This window comes from Sitophilus oryzae, unplaced genomic scaffold (genome assembly GCF_002938485.1).
Source record: "Sitophilus oryzae breed Bouriz unplaced genomic scaffold, Soryzae_2.0 scaffold_888_pilon_pilon, whole genome shotgun sequence".
Classification (NCBI taxonomy): domain Eukaryota; kingdom Metazoa; phylum Arthropoda; class Insecta; order Coleoptera; family Curculionidae; genus Sitophilus; species Sitophilus oryzae.
In genome coordinates, this window is record NW_022147514.1 from 82832 (window position 1) to 106404 (window position 23573).

Genomic DNA, 23573 nt, shown 5'->3' on the forward strand with positions numbered 1-23573 from the left:
TTTTTTACTTTCAACAAACAGGAATCTTAAACCGGCATATCTTTGCGTTTTTGCACTGTCTTCTATCGATTTTCAATCGTTTGCAAATTTGGTGGTATTTTAAACGTTTATTTGATTCGTTTATTTGAAAGAAAAATGGTTTATACTGTGGAAGAAAGAATTCAAATAGTTTTTTCTTTATGGTGCTGAAGGTATGTGTTATTTGAGAACGGCCCGTGCTTTCAATGAGAGAAATCTGGACAAAAACGTAAGTCACATTTATGTTAGAGATTTGATTTTAAAGTTTCAAGAAACTGGGTCGGTCAAAAATAAAACAAGGACAGGGCCTAGGGTACTGAATGAAGAAATGCAGATGGAAGTTATTGGTCAGGTATCGGTCAATCCACAAGCATCAACACGCCAGTTGGCATCAATCACAGATATACCTCGAACATTTTTCAGGAGAGTATTGAAAATGCATAAATTCCATCCCTACAAAATGAAGATTCTGCAGGAACTTGGCGATCCAGATAGAAGAATTCAGTTCTGTGAACTAATGACGGAAGAAATTCGAAGTGAACCTTCACTTACTAAAAATATTTGTTTTAGTGATGAATGCTCATTTTTTTTAAACGGAATTGTGAATAAGCAGAACTGCAGATACTGGAGCGATGAGAATCCGCATATTGTTGCTTAAAGGACACGCCCAAGATCCCCAAAAGCTCCATGTTTGGTGCGGAATACTAGGCGATAGAATTATAGGTCCATTTTTCATCGACGGAAATTTGACTGGTGATGCTTATGTGGAAATGCTGAACAATTTGATAGAGCCAGCCATTCTAATGAGGTTGAAAATCAAAGAGATTTGGAAGGAAATTTAATTCTTAATGAAGATCTCATACACTTTCAGCAAGATGGAGCCCCTCCGTATTATTCTATTGTCACAAGGCGGTGGTTGGATAGATATTATCCAAGGCAATGGATTGACAGAAGGGGTCCAATCGAGTGGCCGCCAAGGTCACCTTATCTCACTCCTTTAGACTTTTTCTTGTGGGGTTACACTAAATCCATAGTCTACAAAACAAAACCAGGTTCGTTGCAAGAATTGCGGCAGAGGATAACTGAAGCATGTCGAAATATTCCGAAAGAGACTTTCCAAAAAGTGAGAAAAGAATTTGAAAATCGTTTGTATTTTTGTATGGAACAAAACGGCTGTCATTTTGAGCAATTGTTAAAATAAATTATCATTTTAAATTTCTTTCAAATTGTCAAACCTACATTACTTATAACTACTTACCAGTAATTGTTGAAAGAAAACAGAAGTTGAAATCTGTATGACCATCGTTTAGCAATTTCAATTAGCTTTCCAAAGAAGTGTCACAAGTGGGGTATCGCTATCTTGAGATTAGAAGTGAGTGGGTGGCACCTAGGGGTGGGTCGGGGTGGTTTGAAAAATACCTCATTTGCCTCATTAAGCTGGGTCCCAATTTGTAACTTATGCTGAAAAAATCACTTTTTTCATTAATGTCCACCTAATTTTTCGTGTAAGGGGTAGTATTTCAATTTCACCCTAAAAACTGTATGATCATCGTTTAGCATTTTTTATGGGCTTTCCAAAAAGGCGCCACAAGTGGGGTGTTGCCATTTAAGATTTTCAAATGAGTAGGGGTGCCGCCTAAGGGGTAGGTCGGGGTGGTTCAAAAAATACGTCATATATATTCCCCCTCGATATTATAGAAACGGTATTTTTTATTTTTTTGATACCTTTTTTGGTTTAAGAATTATAGCCATTGTAAGTTCTACACATGTCTAAAATTATTTCACATGTATGTTTGGTAAAGTCATAAGACATTCTACGTTACACTTTTATTAAAACTAAATTTAATAAATAATGGAAGATTGATTTTTAAAGTTTAAAAATTAAATTCAATGTGAAAACAAAAAATGGAGAAAAGTATTGAAATTAATAGTCTGTATTTCCTCCTCGGGCATTATGGACCTATCAAATTATCTATTAGGTAGGCCTGTGGAATTTGTTCCTATTTTTCGATTGCTGCAGTTCTTAATTCTCGTGTGGTGGGTTATTTCGTTTCTTTATTATATTACGTTCATATCTGGTGAATTAAGGTTGATCCTCACTATACCTTCCGTTTCCATTCCATATCCATTTTATCCATTCCACGTATTTTTATTGTATTGACGCTATACGTAAGCTTCCGTTCCGTATCAGTTCCATACTTTTTATTGTACAATTTTATTATCAATACGAAAGTTTTATTTTAAAAATTCGTTTCTTTTGAAAAAGGTAATAGATTTAATTAAGAGGTGAAAGGATGAATAAATATCGGCAAAATTTTAACAGAGCTGGTACAAATGTAAGAATTTGACAACGCTGTTTCCGATACGCTTCAGTCCGTCCGCCAAAAAATGTATGGAAGGTAAGGATATGAAACGAAAGGCAAACGGAACGGATAGTGTGCATTGTCCTATTCATTTACATGATATAATATTTTATGTAAACGGAAGGGAAACGGAAGCGAGCATATAATATGGAAGGTATAGTGAGAATCAACCTTTAGCAGGAAATCGTAAACACTATTCCGTCTTTGTTCCAAAAGTGTTGCACTTCCATTGTCCTGTACATTGGTGGTATATTGTAATTAGGGTTTACGGAACCGTAACTGTTTTTCATAACCGGGAATTTTAGTACCGCGCTGTCGGAACTTCAAATCTTCAAATATGAACTGAATATTTAATTCTAAAAGTACAAAGATGCATTATAGTTCAGTCATTGGGGATCAAAAAGGGGCCTGCTTGGAAAAAAGTCCGGAAGTTTTGAAACTTTGCAGGTTTATGGGTTTTGGGGTCCCTGACTAAAATCCATAAAATGCACATTTGCAGACTTGCCGCCGGCGCCGCCATCTTGCCAAGATGGCGCCCAAAATCGGTATTTTGTGAATATCTCGAAAACTATGCGTTTTTCGCGAAAATTTGTGGAGAGCAAAATTAAAGAGAATAAAATGTTCTATAAAAAAGCTTTTATGAAAATTTTCGCTAAAGTCAACCGTTTAAGCACAAAATCCCTGGAAATTTTACAATTTTGCGTTAAATATGATATATTATGTATGGTCGATTTTCCGAAATCAAATGTCGATTAGGGTTCACCAAAACTAGTTTTAGTTTAGTTTCTTCAATTTTGTCATGAAACAGTGGCGTATCATTAATTCGCTCATTAATTTATGAATAATTAATTGTCGTGCTGGACAGCATTTATTGCGAACCACCAGGTTCAGCATTGGTCTGGTTGTACCAAAGATGCGGAAGAATAGGGTGGAAGAAAACAAAAACAGGCATTACTCCAGTCAGAACGTTGAAAGATCCAGCTCTAAAATCCCTGTTGGCATTTTTATCCTGTAAATGCAAAACCAACAACTATGGTAAAGCCTGCGGATGCAGAAAAGCAGGATTAAAATGTTCAATGATTTGTGCATACTGCAATGGAAAATCCTGTGACAACGTCACTGAAGTGCTACTCGACGAATTCGATGAAGAGGAGTTGGACTTGCCTGTAGATATCGCGATATTGTGGCTTGCCTAACCTAACCTTCTGGCGGCTGAAGATGAAGAGTTGGACGTATTGAGAGACCACCTTGATGAGCCCAGTACAGCAGACACGATCGACTTTGACATCAATTAGCCAGATCCGTCGGGCTTGTGCAGATAAGTTAAAGTTTTTAATTTATCTAGTGGAATAGGCCTCCGGGGAGACCATGTTAAAATAAACGCGCTATATACTTTACGTCTTGGGTGGTGTGGAAACAAGTACACATTTTCAATAATTAAAATTAATTATTCATAAATTAATGAGCGAATTAATGATACGCCACTGTTTTATGACAAAATTGAAGAAACTAAACTAAAACTAGTTTTAGTGAACCCTAATCGACATTTGCTTTCGGAAAATTGACTATACATAATATATCATATTTTACGCAAAATTGTAAAATTTCCAGGAATTTTGTGCCTAAACGATTGACTTTAGCGAAAATTTTTATGTAACCTTTTTTATAGGAAATTTTATTCTCTTTAATTTTGCTCTCTTAAAATTTTCGCGAAAAACGCATAGTTTTCGAGATATTCACAAAATACCGATTTTAGGCGCCATCTTGGCAAGATGGCGGCACCGGCGGCAAGTCTGGAAATGTGCATTTTATGGATTTTAGTTAGGGACCCCAAAACCTATAAACCTGCAAAGTTGCAAAACTTCCGGACTTTTTTCCAAGCAAAAATCCCCAATGACTGAACTAATAGTTTTGAACATATTATGTGTTTGTTATCATTGTCTTTGTTGTGCTAATTTTATGTTTAGTGGTATTTATATTTAATTAATATTTATTATCTATTATTTTTTAATTAATTGATATTTATTATTAATGGGAATATTTTTTTGTATTATCAAACACAGGTATAATTAGGTAACACAGTGGTTTTGGTTTGTCTAAAAGTCAAAAATTCACCATACAGTAGACTCTCGATTATCCGACCTAATGTGGGGCTGTATACCCTAGCTCGGATAATCCGTATGTTTTACATTTTCTTTTTATATATTTTTTAATACTATGTATTATTTAATAATAAATGCCAGTACCTAAGTTAATATATTTTATTAATAATTTTGACAAACAAAAGAACAACTAAAGTCAGTTTGTGTTTCTTCGGCAATTCTGGGATTATTCGTAATTCTCCGTAATTTTGTCCTGCCCATTTTTGACGTTGCCAATCCTGTTTGTTCAGTATGAGTATGAGTATCAGTTATGGAACACCCGGTATTTTATTTCTGTTTTGGATTCTTCGGCCCAAAAAAGGCATTTATTAGAAGGGTTAAATATGTTTAAAGTCTTTGGTTTTTGAGATAAATTTGCATGCTACAATAGAGTAAATTATTAACACCCTGTGCATTACTTTTCAGAATTAATTCTTGTACTGAGATTAAAGGTAGAGAATTAAGCTTTACAGAAAAATGTTATTGCTTTCTTAAGTTTATACAGGGGTATCAAAAATTGTTGATCTGTTTTAAGAATTGATTTTACATAAAACTTCGTTATTTCAAATATAACACCCTGTATTTTTTAAAATAAATCGAAGCAGATTCAAATGCTCTTTCAAACTATATCAGGGTTTCCTATACCTATATAGCTCAGTTGGTATCAGTTGTTCAGAAAACGGAAAGGCCAAGAAGCAATTTTCCTCACAAAATAAAATCACTAGTAACATATCTATTCGTTCCGCCAGCAGATACTGCTTTATTTTTCTTAATAAAATCATGAATACTTACTTATTAAACTATTGTAGGTAAATTTAAGTAAACTGTTATTAATTATAAATAATAATGTCCATAAACTAATGTCGACTTTGGATATAGTTACTGTCACTAGAAAATTGCTATGGCGACACCAGCCATCATGATTGCAATTTTATTTTATTCAAAATCTGAGCTAGATAGGTATAGGAAACCCTAATATAGTTTGAAATGGCATTTGAATCTGCTTCGATTTATTTTAAAAAATACAGGGTGTTGTATTTGAAATAACAAAAATTTTATATAAAACATATCCATAAAATAGATCAGCAACTTTTGATAGTCCTGTATAAATTTAAGGAAGCAATGCCATTTTTCAGTAAAGTTTATTTCTCTACCTTTAAACTCGGCATAAGAATTAGTTCTAAAAAGTAATGTACAGGGTGTTAATAATCTATTCTATTGTAGCATGCAAATTTAAATGTCTTTAAATATCCCAAAAACCTTTAAATATCTCTAAATACCGGGCGTTCCATAAGAAAAAATATAACTTTGGTATGGATCTTAGTTCTGAAACACCCAGTATATTACAAAATAATTTTAAATTGTGCACATTGTCTCCCTACATATACCCATAAAATATGGTGTTTCTACATCTTTCCGTTTTCGTATCGAGGCGAATGAGGTGCGCCACCCTGTATATTCCGATATAGAAAAAAACTTAAGTCTTTAAGAAAAAGTATCTTCTAAAAGATTTAAGTATTTTTAGCATAAAGGATAATTAAATTAGGACACAGTTGTGCATTAATGTGCCTAATAATATGCCGTTTAGAATTTAAAAATTTAAAATTCCATGTTCGGAGATATTCGAGAAAAGCCGAAAATTGAAGATTTCAAATTTTTTTTCTGGCGTTATTTGACAAAATATATCATCCCAAAACTAAAAGTGCATTTTTATGTATGTATGTATGTCCGGTTTTACAGCGTCCTTCGTCGCCCTCCGGTCTCCATGCGCCACCTCCGTCTATTGTCCCAATCTCCTGGTAGTAGATTCCTTTCCGACATGGCTCTGCCGATTCCTTGATTCCAGGATAGTTTAGGTTGGCCTCGTTTACGTCTGTCTGTTGGTGTCCACTGCAACACTTGCTTTCCACCAAACCAATCCACTTTCTTTTTTTTACGTATTCTCTCGTTCCTAGTTCTGTCTAAACGGGAGATGTGGGCTGATCTTCGCCAGAAGTCTATTTCGGTCGACAACAAAATGTATTCTAGGTCTTCTTTGTCTTGGGCCATTACTATCTGGTCATCGGCGAAATGCAGAGTATACAGAGAAAGGTTGTCATTAATAGGTATTCCCATCTGAGAGCACTTCTTGCGCCAGTGCTTAAGAGCTTCTGATAGGTAGATTTTAAATAAAGTTGGGGACAGACAACGACCCCGTTTTAAACCTTTTGATATTAGGAATAATTCAGATAGAGTTGGGCCTATTTTAATTCTTGTGGAAAAATTGCAGTAAAGTTGCTGTACCGCTTCTAGTGTTATATTTATTGGGCTTTTTTCGTGAACTTCCCATAGTTTCTTAATTGGTACCGTATCATAAGGCTTACTAAGGTCCACATACAGGAGATGAATTTGGTCGTTATTCGTTGCCGTCTTTTTCTCAATGATCTGAGCTATTGGAAAGATATTATCAATGCATGAGCGGCCTTCCCTGAACCCGGCTTGTTCTTCAATCTCATGGAGGCTAAATTCATCTTCTATTAGGGTTTTAAGTATTTTTCCGTACAAACAGTCTGCTAAGAGTGTCAGACGCAGCTATACATCTGTAGTTAGTGCAAATATCTTTCCTTCCTTTTTTGTGGATCGGAGTTGTCCATGACGTTTTCCATGAATCAGGTATTGGCTCCCCGTTAATATATGTAGTGAAAATACAAGCGAGAATTTCTTTCAAAATTTTCGGTCCGCATAATTTCAGAAGTTCCGCTGGTATTCCTTCAGGATCACAAAATACATTTTTATTGCCACTTTTTTCCAGTTAGACAACAGGGTTTTAAGATTTGCTATCCGACCTTTCGTCTTTTTACTACCATCATCAACTTGACACTTTCTTATAGGCGCCAAATAAGATATTTGCGTTTAAATTCCGACCGGACCACCCTTATTGCCGGGTAAATGCGGACGTATAGAAACCGCAGGTAAATCAAGTCCTGTAACTATGACGATATACTTTAAATTTGATTTTTAGACTAGCAAAAAACTGCGATTCCTAATTTCACCTAATACACTCCAGTATTTCCTAATACATGCAACGATTTCACACGCGGACACTGTATAATGTATCCTACAATCAACCATTAATTTAAATGTTTTCGTTTTCAGAATGCGACGACGAGTCTAGATCTCTAGACTTTAATCAACCCTTGTTAAGGAAATCTCACAACACTTTGCTGGATCCTGACTTTCGACAAAATAATCCTTATCCTCCCGATTTACTACCATTTCCACCTATGGGACCACAGTTATCACCGGCTGGATCTAACGCATCCACAGTAGTAATTGATTCAAGGTAAGTTTTTCTTATTGTACATTTTTATACAAACCACCTAATATTTTTCTGTCTCCAAAAAACATGTGCCACCCCTCTGCGGGGAGATTTCTCACGTAGTTTGTAGATTGCATGTGAGGGGGGATGTTATCAGGATCTTATAGATCTATTGTGTCCTTTCTTGAGTTGTATATATCATCATATAGTCTCAGGGCTTTGACAAAAGCCAGTATCTGAAACGGTTTTACAGAGTTTAGTTCTCCATCTCCGTTATTAGTCGTACCAAAATTTATGGTTGTCGTCTCGACACACTCAGTGATGAGGTAGACAGGGTGGGCCAAATTGGACGCTTTTAAAGAGAAACGCCCTTTTCTATAGGAGATAGACGAAAACTAATATTGGTGTCTGGAGCTCAATTTTTGTCAAAAACATGATGGTGAAAACCGCATATCGATATCTGTTACCGTTTCGGAGTTACGGGGTGTTTTTTAAAAATATGCATTTTTAACAAATCGCAAAAAACTTTTTTGCCACGAAAAATTTTGTATTTTTATGAAAACATTTTCGAAGCACCTTTTTTTCGAAGCACAAACTTTTTTTGGGTTAGTAGATTAGATTTAGTAGAATTATTAATTTTTTAAAAATTAATAATTTAAGAATTATCAACAGAAAATTTGATTTTTTATATGGGACACCTTGTATATTTTTAATTTATTGAAAAGAATTTAAAATTACCTTTCTAAAAATATAGTACACTTGATATTTTGCTCGATTCCTCTTCGAGATATAAAGTTTATAAAAATTCGCCCACTTTAAAGAAGTAGGCTTTGAACGGCGCGGCGCGGCGCCGGCTGTAATGCAAGAAGTTCTAGCTGTGAGCATCAATTCAATGGAAAATAATATTTGCTATGAGAGATGCAGGACCAAGGCATGATATGTTGCTACAGGTGTTCGACATATCGACCATCTTCTGTTATGGACAGACGGGGCCGTGTTTGAACATTTCTTGCGGAATTCATTAACTTAGTAGGGGTGGAAGATACCCTCTCATAACTGCTAAGTGTTTCTAATTCTTGTCTAGATTATTAAATGGGGCAATTTAAAAATAAGAACCTTTATTCTTCCGCAAATATATCCATAGGATTAGATCCACAGGCACTAAGTCCGGCGGCCTCGATGGCTAACGGCTGGGTTCTTGGTTAGCTATTCAATTATTCTTGAAATTGGCTGCAAAAAATGTGCAGATAACTTCAGCGTTCTGAGTCGGTGCCTCGTCTTGCTGGAAGAATATGTTTTCGAGTTCCATTAAGGGCATATCATCAATAAGGGGTCCAAAACCTACTAGTTAAAAGTGGCAAAATTTAAAAAATTCTGTATTTCGTAGGGGATTACAACAAAATATCAAGTGTGCTATATTTTTGGAAAGGTAATTTTAAGTTCATTTCAGTTAATTAAAAATATACAGGTTGTCCCGAATAAAAAATCAATTTTTCTGTTGATAACTCTTAAATTATTAATTTAAAAAAAAATATACTTAAAGCATTAAATTCTACGTAAAAAGGTGCTTTGGAAATGTTTTCATAGAAATACAAAATTTTCCATAACAAAAGTTACAGCGATTTGTTAAAAATGGGCATTTTTGAAAAACACCCCGTAACTCCGAAACGGTAACAGATATTGATGTGCGGTTTTCACCATCATGTTTTTGATCAAAATTGAGCTCCAGACACAGATATTAGTTTTCGTCTATCTACTATAGAAAAGGGTGTTTTCTTTTAAAAGCGTCCAATTTGACCCACCCTGTACAGACACTTGGCGCAGATATTGTTCTTTTGCTTATAACGCGGAGATATACCACTTAAAATGTTAAGTATTTTTTGTCCGTTAGGCAAATTTGTTTTATTAATAAAATACCACTGAATAATTGGCCTCCAAACGCTGTGGTGTTTACAAAGTAAAACATTTTTATTTTGTAGATTTTCTTATATTAGTGGCAAAAAAACTAGAAATCATTTCAAGAAACATTATCAACTACATTCACAGAAATATTGATAGGGTGTGTTCATTTAAAAAAATCTTCACTCCTCACTTTTTGAGACACACTGTATAAATGAACTTATTGTCCTAAAATACCTCCTAACACGCAGTTTAGATCTGCACTTAAAGAAATCCAGAAATTCTTTATTATGTTTAATATTCTGTTCATAAAAATTGACTTCATTATTATCTTTAATTTTCAATTTCATACCAATTTGCGTGTTCATGGACACTGTATTTTTAACCAATAACTCTAAGCCTCTGGGTCGTTCTAATATTGAGAATAATCGAGTTTTCGCTGAGATTTAAAGGAAAAATACCCTCACCTAATTTTAACGTAGGAAAATGAATGGTATCTTGAGAGAACTCTTTTTGAATATAAATTCAATTCATTGGCATTCAAAGACGTCACTCTTTAAGCGATAATTTAGTACTCGGTGAGCATCCATTTCTGATTTGATTTGTAGGTTTATCTTAAGCGGATAATTTTATCTTATTTGCAGGTATATTTTTAGTCAATTATGCGGAAAATTATTATTATTTTTTTTTTGATAAATTGTATATACTTATTTGAAACGACCAAATAAGTAAATAGGCCAGTCAAATAAGAGCTATTATAGGGGTCACTTGGAAAAAAGTGTTGGAAAGCTAATTATGGTTTTGATCTATTCAGCTGACATGAGAGATCAGTATCCTAGTTTTGCACGGTTGTTCGACCGCCGCTCGACTCAGGAGGACCAAAATATGCTAAAATTCTTGGACTTTTTCAGATTTTTATCTATAGTTCCTAAAACGTTGCGTTCTAGCGAATATTTCACTATTACAAAAATTAAAGACCATTAAATTCTGCGCATAATGAGTATCAATTCGGTCCAGTAGTATGGCAAAAATCGAAAGATGAAGAATGGCGATATTTAGGTAATTAACATTAAAATTATTATATACTAAATTTTGCTAATATTATATAATATATACGAAGTAAGCCACAATATCGATAATGTTTATATCTTCATGGCGGGTTCATTTTTGAAAAAATTTTGCCAGAGAAAAAAAAAGCTTTCCAATACTTTTTTCCAAGTCAATCCTCTAATTTGATTGGCCTAAAAAATATAAATTGAATATAGAACTTGCTACAGTATGATGGCAATGTGAGCCACATATGCAATGATATACAAATCTCTTTAGTAAAACTTGTTTTTAGCACGTTTTTTTGAAGTGAAACTTCTTTACGCGCGCTGAGAGTAAAAATTCAGGGCTGTGACACACGAGCTAGCGTCAGGAAAAGTGGTAACTATTGAAGGTTACGACGGAGCGTCGTAACTCTGGCCCTATGGGCACTGCTATTGATGACGAGGTTTCAACCTCATCATCAATAGCGAAAAAATCGTCCGATTTAAATAAAATTTGGTATGTCGATAAAATGAACCAAGGCCAACTGGACCGTGTGACCGACTTGACCGTATCACTGTGACAGTTAGTTTTGACGTAACGAACGTCAAAAGTTGATGTAGTCCGATCACGACCAAGTTTGGTGGGTAGGCTATATGAGCGACGCGACGGTGCACACGCTCCCACCCTGGAAAGTTGGATACGACGTTTCGTTTACATCTTCATCAGGGTGGGGTGAAGGATTTGTTATTGAAGAAAAATGTAGGTGGATTGCGACATAACTGGGGACGGTCTACAGGATGATGCCCTCGACGTTTCCAACCGATGCCTCTAAATGAACTAAATGATCAGAATTTTTCATAATTATGGGTCGATTGGAACCAAACTCAGCACGTGGCTAGAGATACTCGAATGGAGTCCTCAGACAGACAGACGGTCAATTTAATACAAATTTTGTGAAAGTGAATCAACTTATTTATTATTTTTTAGTACTACCTCAACATCTACTATTTCCATTTTCTACTTTTTCAACATTTCAAACTACACTTCCGCAACAATGTCCCTCAAATCCTTCAATTTAATAACTGATAGAAGTTTCACTTCAAATATGCGCACATAGTGCACACCATAGACTTAAAATAAAATATAGATGAGCATCTCATTCATAAATAGCTGGAACATGCGGTCAGACACTGTCTTGTTATTGTTGTGTTATTGTTTTAGGTTATAACGAGTGCGACACGAGCGATAGATAGGTTGTGTCTGTCGTAACGGTCGTTCCCTGACGACTCTGCCGAGAAACACAACACTGTCTTTCGTTTCTCAAGTACACCTGAACTCTCCGTATCATAGCCGGGTAATTTTTTTATTTTAATGAAGCTATAATTAAATTAAAAATATATCGTATTTAAACTTTTTTATATTTTATTAAGATTTTTTAAATAAAAGTTTAGAAAAAACAATTTAGAGTCCAAAAAGGATAAAAATAATAAAATACACGTTATAGAAGAAATTTTATCATCGAAATTAGGTAATTTTTGAAATTAATAATAAATTATTAATTTTAGTCAAACATTTACAACCCCTAATATTAATCAAAACAGGATCTATTCCACAGATATAATAGAATCGGCAACAGGGAGAGAAAAAAAATATGATTGTTGTAATTTTTTTTCTGGTTAAGTGATGTCTTATTATGTAAATTAGAGAAAACATAAATCTGTTCCATTAAAGCAAGGAAGGTGATAGGAAGTGGATAAAATAAAAACTACATTTATAACTCGGTACTGTCTTTATTATACCGGGTGCGTCTCAAAAGTGGCTCATCCCCATAATTTTTTTATATTTTCAAATAAAAAAAACAAGATTTAGTATGTTAGTATATGAAATAAATTAGGATTGATTGACGCATTCAATTGTTTTTGGTCACTTCCTGTTTCACCGGAAATGACTATAACTTTTAATTTTTAAATGGCACCCTCGGTATTTCTACTTTATTTCTACTTTATTCGATAGAAAATGACTCTCTGAATAGAATGACATATCATATGTCAACTTTTGACATTTTCGCATATGGTTTAATTGTAATTGTAACACGCAGTCATAACGACAATTTTACTCGAAATACCAAGTGTGTGGTATCAATATATGTATTCATAAAAAAATGCTTTTTCCAAATACGCTAATGAGTCACCCTTGTTCCATTTGAAAAAATTGACATATGTATGATTAAAAATACGATTTGTACATCTTTTAACCGGCCTAGACAAGACAAGAAACCCATTAGACAATCAAAACTATTTTTCCAAGGCTCCTTGATTAAAATTAAAACTTAGTGTTTTTAACAACACCATGGCACCCTGGATTGAAATTTAAAATACGATTTGTTTTTAAGCGACAATGTCAAAAGTTGACATATGATATGTCATTCTATTCAGAGTGTCATTTTTTATCGAATAAAGTAGCAATATACCGAGGGTGCCTTTAAAAATCAAAAGATGTAATCATTTCGGTGAAACAGGAAGAGACCAAAAACGATTGAATACGTCAATCAATCCGAATTTATGTCATATACCTACTAACATCCAAATGTGTTTTTTTATCTGAAAAAATAAAAAAGTTATATGGGTGAGCCACTTTTGAGACGACCCGGTATATTAAAAAATATTGTTTCATAATGTAATATTATTTTAAAATTCTTATATGTTATTTTAGATTCTGAAGATAATTTTAGAATAAACCGGAATATATTTTTAATAAAAACATTATTAATTATTAACAGGGTTATAATTATGATTTTGTTACAATGTAAGTACGTAAATAATGTAATGTAAGAGAAAAAAAAACAGATTTTACATTTTACTAAAATATTATCTAAATAAGCGCCTTTCTACAACAACGCCACTGACTCCCAATGGGTAAATTGAGAGTTGCCTACCGGTCGAAAGTGGTTTCAAGACTTAAATGGATTATTTAAGTCAAATTTCTTGCAAATTTGGCACTGGCGAACCATATTTTATAGTTCTTGAACAGAAAAAGTCAATAAAATAAACACTCAAGGACTACAAGCTAAGAAAATGCGTTAATACAGCTGGGGACATAGCGGCAATAAAGCTTTACCTCACACGTGCGACGCGTGCTACAAGGTAATAAATGAATGAATAGGCGACCTCGCCTCTAATCGGTGTTGCCATATTGTAAAGAACTTAAACAGTATCCGACTTATAATTTAGTAGAATAAGGACTATTTAATACATCTATGGAATATTAAAACCTACTTTATTAAAATGTAGTTTTAATATCTCAATATATGTGTATAACAAGAAAAAAAATATTGATAATATTAAAGACGTGACAACATAGGCTGGATAAGGAAGGCTCGGTCGACTGTACCCAGAAGTAAACATGTGTACAAAAAAGATTGTTTGACCGCGTTGAGATGTAAATAGTGTAGTCTATATTTTATTTTAAGTCTATGGTGCACACACTGTTTTTTATATTATCTCTAATATGGAGAATAAAATAACTATAATTAATATTCATAATATTATAACATTAAATAAATATAAATGAAAATCGGAATTTCCACTGTTAGACCATTAAATGCCGTAAAAATAAATATCATTCGAAAATATGGGATATTTAAAAAGTTCAATAAAACAATTTAAACTATCAATCAACTTATTGAATATGTCGATAATAGAAAGTTTTACTCCACATTTTCAGCTTTTTATTCCATTTATACAGCTATACAAAATGAAATTGCTTAAAATTGTTCGTGTGGCAAATAGCATTGTTGACGTGCAACATATTATACGTAATATTTGTATGACACTGATATGTAGCATGTAGCCAATTTGAAACAATTATTTGTACACTAAAACGTCAATTTTTATGAATTTAGAAATATTAGATTGAGTGTTGTCTTCATTGTGTGTATTCTGCCTATGGTTTGTGGTTTATATTTCGTTTAATGTTTTGTCAACAAAATATGGTGGGTAATAATTTTTTTATAAAATTTCTTTTATGTGGTTTTATGATTATATTTTTGTTTAATAAATTATTATTTGAACATATTGTTTTTGCCTTATCTATACACACTTTTAACACCTTTTTACAGTTGTTCTGTAGTTAGATGAAAAATGTAGATATCTGTCTATCTGTGTTGACACTAAAGCATCAAGAAACGATTATCTCTTAAGGACTATTAGAGTGTCCAAATAAATAAAAAATGCCAAAGTTATATATTTTTTTAAATGGAACACCCTGTATATTATTACATTTTTAGTTTCTACGATTAAAATGAAGGTTAATTTGATTAAGGTTTACCGCATTTTAATCTTACCGTTTTTGAAATATTTGCGTTTTTTGTCAAAATACAATAACAATAATTTTAATGCTTCATTTCTCTAGACGTATTTAAGTTTTTAAAACCAAATAATGTAATAATGTTTTTCTATTTACTAAATTTTGTGTTGCAATAATAAAAAATATACCACCTTATACAAAGTGCCTAAAAATGTATTTTAAATCATTTCTAGCTTTAAACGACAATAACCCCTTTAATTTAAATATAACACCCTGTATATTTTACGTGAATCAGATGCCCATTTTATTTGTCTATCAAATTGTATTATACCATTTTATCTCTTGAAGTTTTCGTAAAAAATGCATTTTCTTAATCCCATGGAATATTGACATTTTAGATTATTTTTAAAGACGTAACAAATTTTCAAAGAGTACAGATACTAATATAGTCAATATAATTCGCTTATTTCTTATTTCATTAAAAAAATAAAAAACGTAGAAAATGCATTTTCTTATAATATACCTATGGAATATTGACATTATAGATTATCTTTAAAGACGTAACAAATTTTTAAAGAGTACAGATACTAATATTGTCAATATAATTCGCTTATTTGTTATTTTACCAAAAAAATAAAAAACACTATTTAAAAATTTGTTAAGGAGGTCCAATTAATATGAACACCGCATTCAAACTACATTAATTGACTGTTAGTGTTGATTAATAATAATTGCTCCAACTACTACAAAACTGAATTTTGTATGTGTATTAAACAGTAAAAAATAACACCTCATATATTTTATTTCATTTTTTCACCAATGCTTATTTATAACAATAGAGACATGCATTTTTATAACTTATTATTATACTGATTTCCGATTCAAATCCACATTTATTTAGAATAATTTATTAACTAAAACAATTAAGTATACAGGGTTGTTCACCACATACGACACGGAGTATTGTAGCTAAACGATTATATTATTACAAATTTCAAGTTTTGGTTTCGATGAAGGACTATTAGAGGTACAATTTAAAAATAATTTGACAAGATACAGAGTGTCCCAAATAAGTAAAAAATATCAAAGTTGTATTTTTTTAAATGGAACACCCTGTATATTATTACATTTTTAGTTTCTACGATTAAAATAAAGGTACACTTGATTAAGGTTTATTATACTTAAACCTTACCGTTTTTGAAATATTTTCAATTTTGGGAAATTGCAGTAAAAATTTCAAGGCTTCATTTCTCCAAGGGTATCAAAGTTTTTAATACTAAATATTTACTGAAGTTTATTTATTGATCAGTTATTGTGTTGCAATAATAAAAATAATGCTACCTTATACAGAGTGTTTAAAAATTTATTTTAAATAATTTCTAACGCCAATAACTTCTTTAATTTAAATGGAACGCCCTGTATATTTTAGGAGAATCAAATGCACAATTTAATTGTCTATCAAATTGTATTATACCATTTTTTACCTATCCCTTCAAGTTTTCGTAGAAAATGCATTTTCTTATAATTTAGACTCTATTTATCAACATACCCATGGCGAATATTGACATTTTAGATTGTTTTTAAAGCAACAAATGTACAAAATGTACAGGCTAGTAATATTATCGTTTTTAGCAAAACGATAATATTACTAGCCCATTTGTATGCAAAAAGAAAACTATTTAAATCTTCATAAAAGAGTATACCATTAATTAAATATAACACCATTATTTCCGCCCATATACTAATTAATTACATACTTAATTGTGTTCGTTAATAAATTATTCTAAATAAATGTGGATTTGAGTCAGAAATCAATATAATAATAAGTTATCAAAATTAAAGTCTCTGTTGTTATAAATAAGTATTTATTAAAAAATGAAATATCATTTTTAAGGTGTTTTTTTTTTTTTGAGGTTCAAGTTAACGTCTCCTTTCTGCTGCAATGGCTAAACTGGACGGGACCTACTTGTTTACGCGGAATCCGAACCGCGGTCCTCGGCCATATCATGGTCAATGGCCTACCGACTTAGGAAGTGTCTAAATTAACTCTTACTCACGAGATATCCGATCTCATCCGGCCTTGAACCGGCGTGAATGAGCAGTGTGTATCAATAGATTTTACACTTTTCCCTTTTGGACAACAGCACGATGCAAAGTTTCGAACCGGTCACCCGTCCATCCACTAGCATCGCCTTACGTCGCTTAACTTCGGTGTTCTAATGGGAACCGGTGTTTCGACGTAGCTGGGCCGTTGCCTTTTAAGGTGTTTCTTTTTATCACACTGTCTAATACCCATACAAAATTCAGTTTTTTAGTATTTGGAGCAATTATTATTAATCAACGCAAACAGTCAGTTAATGTAGTTTGAATACTGGAATCATATTAATTGGTCCCCTTTAACAAATATTTAAACAGTTTTTTTTTATTTTTTTTAATAAAATAAACAAATTATATCGACAATATTAGTATCTGTACTCTTTAAAAATTTGGTACATCTTTAAAAATAATCTAAAATGTCAATATTCCATGCAGTGGCGTGTCGTATAGGGGGCCAGGGGGGGCGAATGCCCCCTCCGCCACTATGAACTTAGCGCCTTTGGCGCCCTTTGGAAAAAAAAGAATACAAAAACTAAATTTAACGCAAAAACAAACGCTGCTCTACCGTGCCCTTAGCTCTTCAAGATAAAAAAATGACGTATATATTTCTTGTTATTTTATTTTTGTTTTTTAATGTTTACTTATATTTAATAATTTAAATCTCTAATGAAGGCATATACTTTGATACATACAGATTACATTGTCTATAAATAAAAATACAATGGCTAGACATAACGTTGCGCCGACGCCGTCAAAGAAGAAGACGAACGCAGTCGCGATGGAAATAAATTCGGGGAATCACCGACCGAAATATTATCTATTATAATGAAGTGCTGAATAAAATTAATATATTGTCCAATCACTTGCAAAAGGTTAATATTAACTTATGTATAGCTGCTCCTATGATTACCGCGGTAACTAAAGATCTCAAATCATTAAGAAGTGAAAAATATTTTGAAAATTTTAAAAAACAAGCTACTATTTTGGCAAATAAATGTAATACGTCAACATCATTTTCCACAAAAAGACAAAGAAGAATAAAAAAATTCATAATGAAATCCAGAATAATTACCGACATCAAAATTCTGAAGTTAATTTCAAGATATCAGTGTTTTATGGTACTTTAGACATTTTAATTGGTACTCTAGAGAATCGGTTTGAAGACTTCCTTAATATATGCCAAAAATTCAATTGTTTATTGGTTTGGTTTGGACGTCATGGACGTCAATGATGACAATTTAAAATGTCTTATGGATCTACAGATATTGTACCAAGCGGATGTTAAACCTTCTTTAGTTGAGCAATATAAACATTTTTGCAGTTTATTAAAAGAAATTAATGCTGATGACAACAAACTTGCACCTGACGAATATTTATCATGTTTAATTTCCAATGACCTAGAGTCTTCATTTCCATCTTTATGTGCATTACTGAGGATTTTTTTACACTATAGCCACCAACAGTGCTGGTGCAGAATGATCTTTCAGTAGATTAGGAAGAATTAGTAATTATTACTAGAGGTGCACTAGCACACAAGATAGAACCAATTATTTATAACTTCTCAGTATTGAAGCAGATACAGCCCAGTATCTAAATATAGACGAAATAATTGATTCTTTTAAATTGGTTAAAACAAGACGCTTGCATCTTTGATATAACTTTTTTAATAAACAAATTTATAATAAAAATAAATAAAAGTTTTCATGTAGTCTTATTATTTAAAAAAAGTTTGTTATTTATTTGATCCTTTATTGATCATTGCACCCCTTAAGGTCTTCGTCCCCTCCACCCTTTTACCCACGACACGCTACTGATTCCATGGGTATATTGATAAATAAGTTCTAAATTACAAGAAAATGCATTTGGTATAATATAATTTGATAGACAATTAAATTGTGCATCTGATTCTCGTAAAATATACAAGGTGTTCCGTTTAAATTAAACAAGTTATTGCCCTTTGAAGCTAATAATTATTTAAAATAAAATTTTAGGCACTCTGTATAAGGTAGTATTATTTTTATTATTGCAACAAAAACTGATCAATAAATAAACTTCAGTAAATATTTAGTATGAAAAACTTTGATACCCTTGGAGAAATGAAGCCTTAAAATTTTTACTGCAATTTCACAAAATTGAAAATATTTCAAAACCGGTAAGGTTTAAGTATAATAAACCTTAATCAAATTTACCTTTATTTTAATCGTAGAAACTAAAAATGAAATAATATACAGGGTGTTCCATTTAAAAAATTCAACTTTGATATTTTTTACTTATTTGGGACACTCTGTATCTTGTAAAATTATTTTTAAATTGTACCTCTAATAGTCCTTCATCAAACCCAAAACTTACAATTTGTAAAAATCTCATCGTTTAGCTACAATACTTCGTGTCGTATGTGGTGAACAACTCTGTATAATTAGCTAATTTTTGGGTGGAAATAATGGTGGTATATTTAATTGTTAATACTCTTTTCCAAAGATTTAAATAGTTTAATTTTTGTAAATAAATGGGCTTGCAATATTATCATTTTTAGCACCTGTACATTTTGTATATTTGTTACTTTAAAAAAATCTAAAATGTCAATATTCCATAGGTATAGTGATAAATGAGGTCTAAGTTATAAGAAAATACATTTTCTACGATAACTTGAACAGATACGTAAAAATGGTATATAGGTACATTTTGATAGACAATTAAATTGTTCGCCCAATCATATTTTCTCGTAAAATATACAGGGTGTTCCATTTAAATTAAACCAGTTATTGCAGTTTAAAGCTCGTAATTATTTAAAATTAATTTTTAGTTTCAAGTTTAGTTTAGTTCCCTTGGGGAAATAATAGCCTTAAGATTTTGACTACAATTTCACAAAATTGCATAAATTTCAAAAATGGTCAGGTTTAAGTGTGATAAACCTCAAATTTACCTTTATTTCAAACGTAGAATATAAAAATAAAATAATATACAGGATATTCCATTTAAAAAAAATACAACTATAATATTTTTTATTTCTTTGGGATATCCTGTATCTTGTAAATTATTTTAAAATTGCCCTTCAACGAACCCAAAACTTACAATTTGTAAAAATCTAATCGTTTACCTACAATACTCCATGTCGAATATGGTGAATAACCCTGTAATAACCATCTATTTTAGAAACGTTATGTTGCCATATTGCAAAAATATCATCAACATAACACAGCCATATTACAGGCTTTTTTGATAAAGTATTGTATCATTTTAAAAATATTCCATACAACTATATATCACTTACTAAAGGAGAGAGAGACGTTATCATTGCCATACCGAAATCTTCTTCATAAGATTCGTTATTTAGTTGAAAATAAGTTTACTCTGGCTGTTGGATTAACCAACATATGGATTAACCAACATCGATCCTTCATGCGAAATCAGATGTTGTATAGAACAAGCAAGAAATACATTTCAGAAGTTTAAGTCGCTGCTCTCAAATAGTTCACTAAACATCAAAATACGGGAGAAGTTTACAAAATGTTATGTGTGGTCGATTCTTTTGCATGGATGTGAGACGTGGACACTTAATAAAGAAACTATAAATAAAATCGAAGCATTTGAAATGTGGACATACAGAAGAAAGCTTAGAATATCTTGGACTACCAGAACCAGAAATGAAGAAGTTCTTCGAAGAATGGAGCACGACAGACTACTTCTAAATATCAAGCGACGAAAACTTGAATACCTTGGCCATATAACCACAGGACCTCGATATGAATTTCTCCGACTGATCCTTGACGGAAAAATCGAAGGAAAGAAGTGGATTGGGCGCAAGAGGCTTGGCTGAGGAACTTACGACAAGGGACAAGCTTGAGTGCGGATGAATTACTCCATGTAGCGCAAGATCGAGAGCGATATAGAGATATTGTTAACATGGCAGTCCTCAACGTTCAGTAGGAACATGACACTTGAAGAAGAAGTTTACTCACTTATAAGAACCGCCCATTTCATAACAGAAAAAGTATATTAACATTGCAAAATAAAAACACTAAATCACCACAATACACCAAAACACTTTTACTTTTACACTGGACGCGCGTTTCGCTAACCATGTTAGCATCATCAGCAGATGATTATAAACTAAAATACAATCTACAAGTTGAGCGTTTATATACTAGCCCAGTAGGTACCGAGTGGGCGTGGCAAAATCTAGCCAACCGAGTCAGAGCCTACTGAGCGTAACAATTAATTTCCGCCACTAAATTGGACCGTTGACTCTGTTCATACTATCTTTACATTTATTAATTCTGATGCTTTCATATGCATCTAATTGCCTGTAATTTGAGACTTGTTTAATTAATTTTAAATTATTAAGATCTATACAATGTTCATTATCAACAATATGTTCGGCAACGCAAGATTTATCCGGTCTACCATATCTTATCTGAGCTAAATGTTCTTTAAATCTAGTTAATATTGATCTTCTAGTTTGCCCAACATATTTCTGATTACAATCTTTACATCGTATTTTTCCTATAGATATCAAATTCCAGGCAATTATTAGTATTTCTAACAACTAATACATCTAGAAATGGTAATCTGTCGTTGTTCTCAATTTCATGCGTAAATTTAATGGAAGGAAAACGATTATTTAACTTAGAAATAAAATTATCTATGGTGTCTGAATGTGTGTCAAAAACAGCAAAAATATCATCCACATACCTAAACCATACTCTTGGAAAATACTCAAACTGATTCTTAGCCTCCACTTCAAACCTGCTCATGAATAAATTAGCCAAAAATGGAGACAATGGATTACCCATTGCTGTACCTTCCCGCTGTTCAAAAAAGTTGTTATTAAATTGAAAACAATTTTGTTTCATACATAACGATGTAAGCTCAATATATTCACTCACAGTTTTGTTGTCGAGACCATTTGCGTTCACTAATTCCTTTAAGTAGCCTAAAGTATGTGGAATTGGAACACTTGGGAACAACGAAGATACATCAAAGGAGACCAAAATTTCACCTTCATGCAATGTTATATAGGAAAAATACGACCACACGCAGATATATTCCTAATGAATCACATCATAGTGTTGAACATAAAATGGCTAGTTTAAATTTCTTAGTTCATAGATTACTTAGTTTCCTACTTTCCAACGAAAGATATGAAATAGAAAGAGATTACATTAGGAATGTAGCTGAGTGTAATGGATATTCTCCTTCACTAGTTGATAAATTAATAAGAAAACGTACGCTGGAAAGGTCGGGTATTTATGAAATTTCTTGTAAAGATTGTAATCAGAAATATGTTGGGCAAACTAGAAGATCAATATTAACTAGATTTAAAGAACATTTAGCTCAGATAAGATATGGTAGACCGGATAAATCTTGCGTTGCCGAACATATTGTTGATAATGAACATTGTATAGATCTTAATAATTTAAAATTAATTAAACCAGTCTCAAATTACAGGCAATTAGATGCATATGAAAGCATCAGAATTAATAAATGTAAAGATAGTATGAACAGAGTCAACGGTCCAATTCCTTCAAGTTCTTTGTTCCTACTACTCTAGTGGCGGAAATCTAACTGTTACGCTCAGTTGGCTCTGACTCGGTTAGCTAGATTTTGCCACGCCCACTCAGTGCCCACTGAGCGAGTATATAAAAGCTCAACTTGTAGATTGTACTTTAGTTTATAATCATCTGCTGATGATGCTAATATGGTTAGCGAAACGCGCGTCCAGTGTAAAAGTAAAAGTGTTTTGGTGTATTGTGGTGATTTAGTGTTTTTATTTTGCTGTGTAACACCAAAGGTTCCAACCCTCAACTGTAATATATTAACATTGCTCAATCTGAGTATAATTATTGATATTTTCCAAAACAACACATTTAAATCTGAAACTCAAATTTTAATTATTTCATATACCTACAAACTGTTTGAACTATTTAATCATTTAAAGTGATGACTAGTTTCGGCACGATACCAATGCAGGAAGTTGAAGCGATATATTTAGCTGCGTGTAGGAACAAAATTAGTACACTAATAGTCGTAAATATTAATGCGTTCTATGTTTGCTTATTATTAATTTAGATTCCTCAACCGTATACAAATAAAGCCATCCGGGGTCGGAATGCACTATCCACTTAAAACAATGCGGCTCTGCGTTCGGTGTTAGTTTTGATTAGAATTCTGAACAAATAAACTTCGTGCGATCGCTTCAGGCGCCAGAACTTATGCCACGATTGACAGTAACAATTGGTGTAATTTCGCAGCACTTCCTGGTCGCCTCGGAGCCAATAATTGCGACAATTTTTTTCAATCATTTACATTTAATCGTTTTGTGTTGTTACTTCCGGTAAAGAGGTTTATCATATTATGTTATACAGGATCCGGCATTACGGCGTCGAGTTTTTGTATTTCCTATAATAAAAAAAATTAGGG

General features: G+C 32.5%; 1 protein-coding gene across 1 annotated transcript in view; it reads left to right on the forward strand.

The window, feature by feature from the left end:
- LOC115890592 overlaps positions 1-23573 on the forward strand; it is a 98314-nt gene that overhangs the window by 16309 nt on the left and 58432 nt on the right. Inside the window, exon 2 of the mRNA XM_030910867.1 lies at positions 7658-7844. Within this exon, the coding sequence (XP_030766727.1) occupies positions 7658-7844 (187 nt within the window). The remainder of the gene's footprint in view (positions 1-7657; positions 7845-23573) is intronic.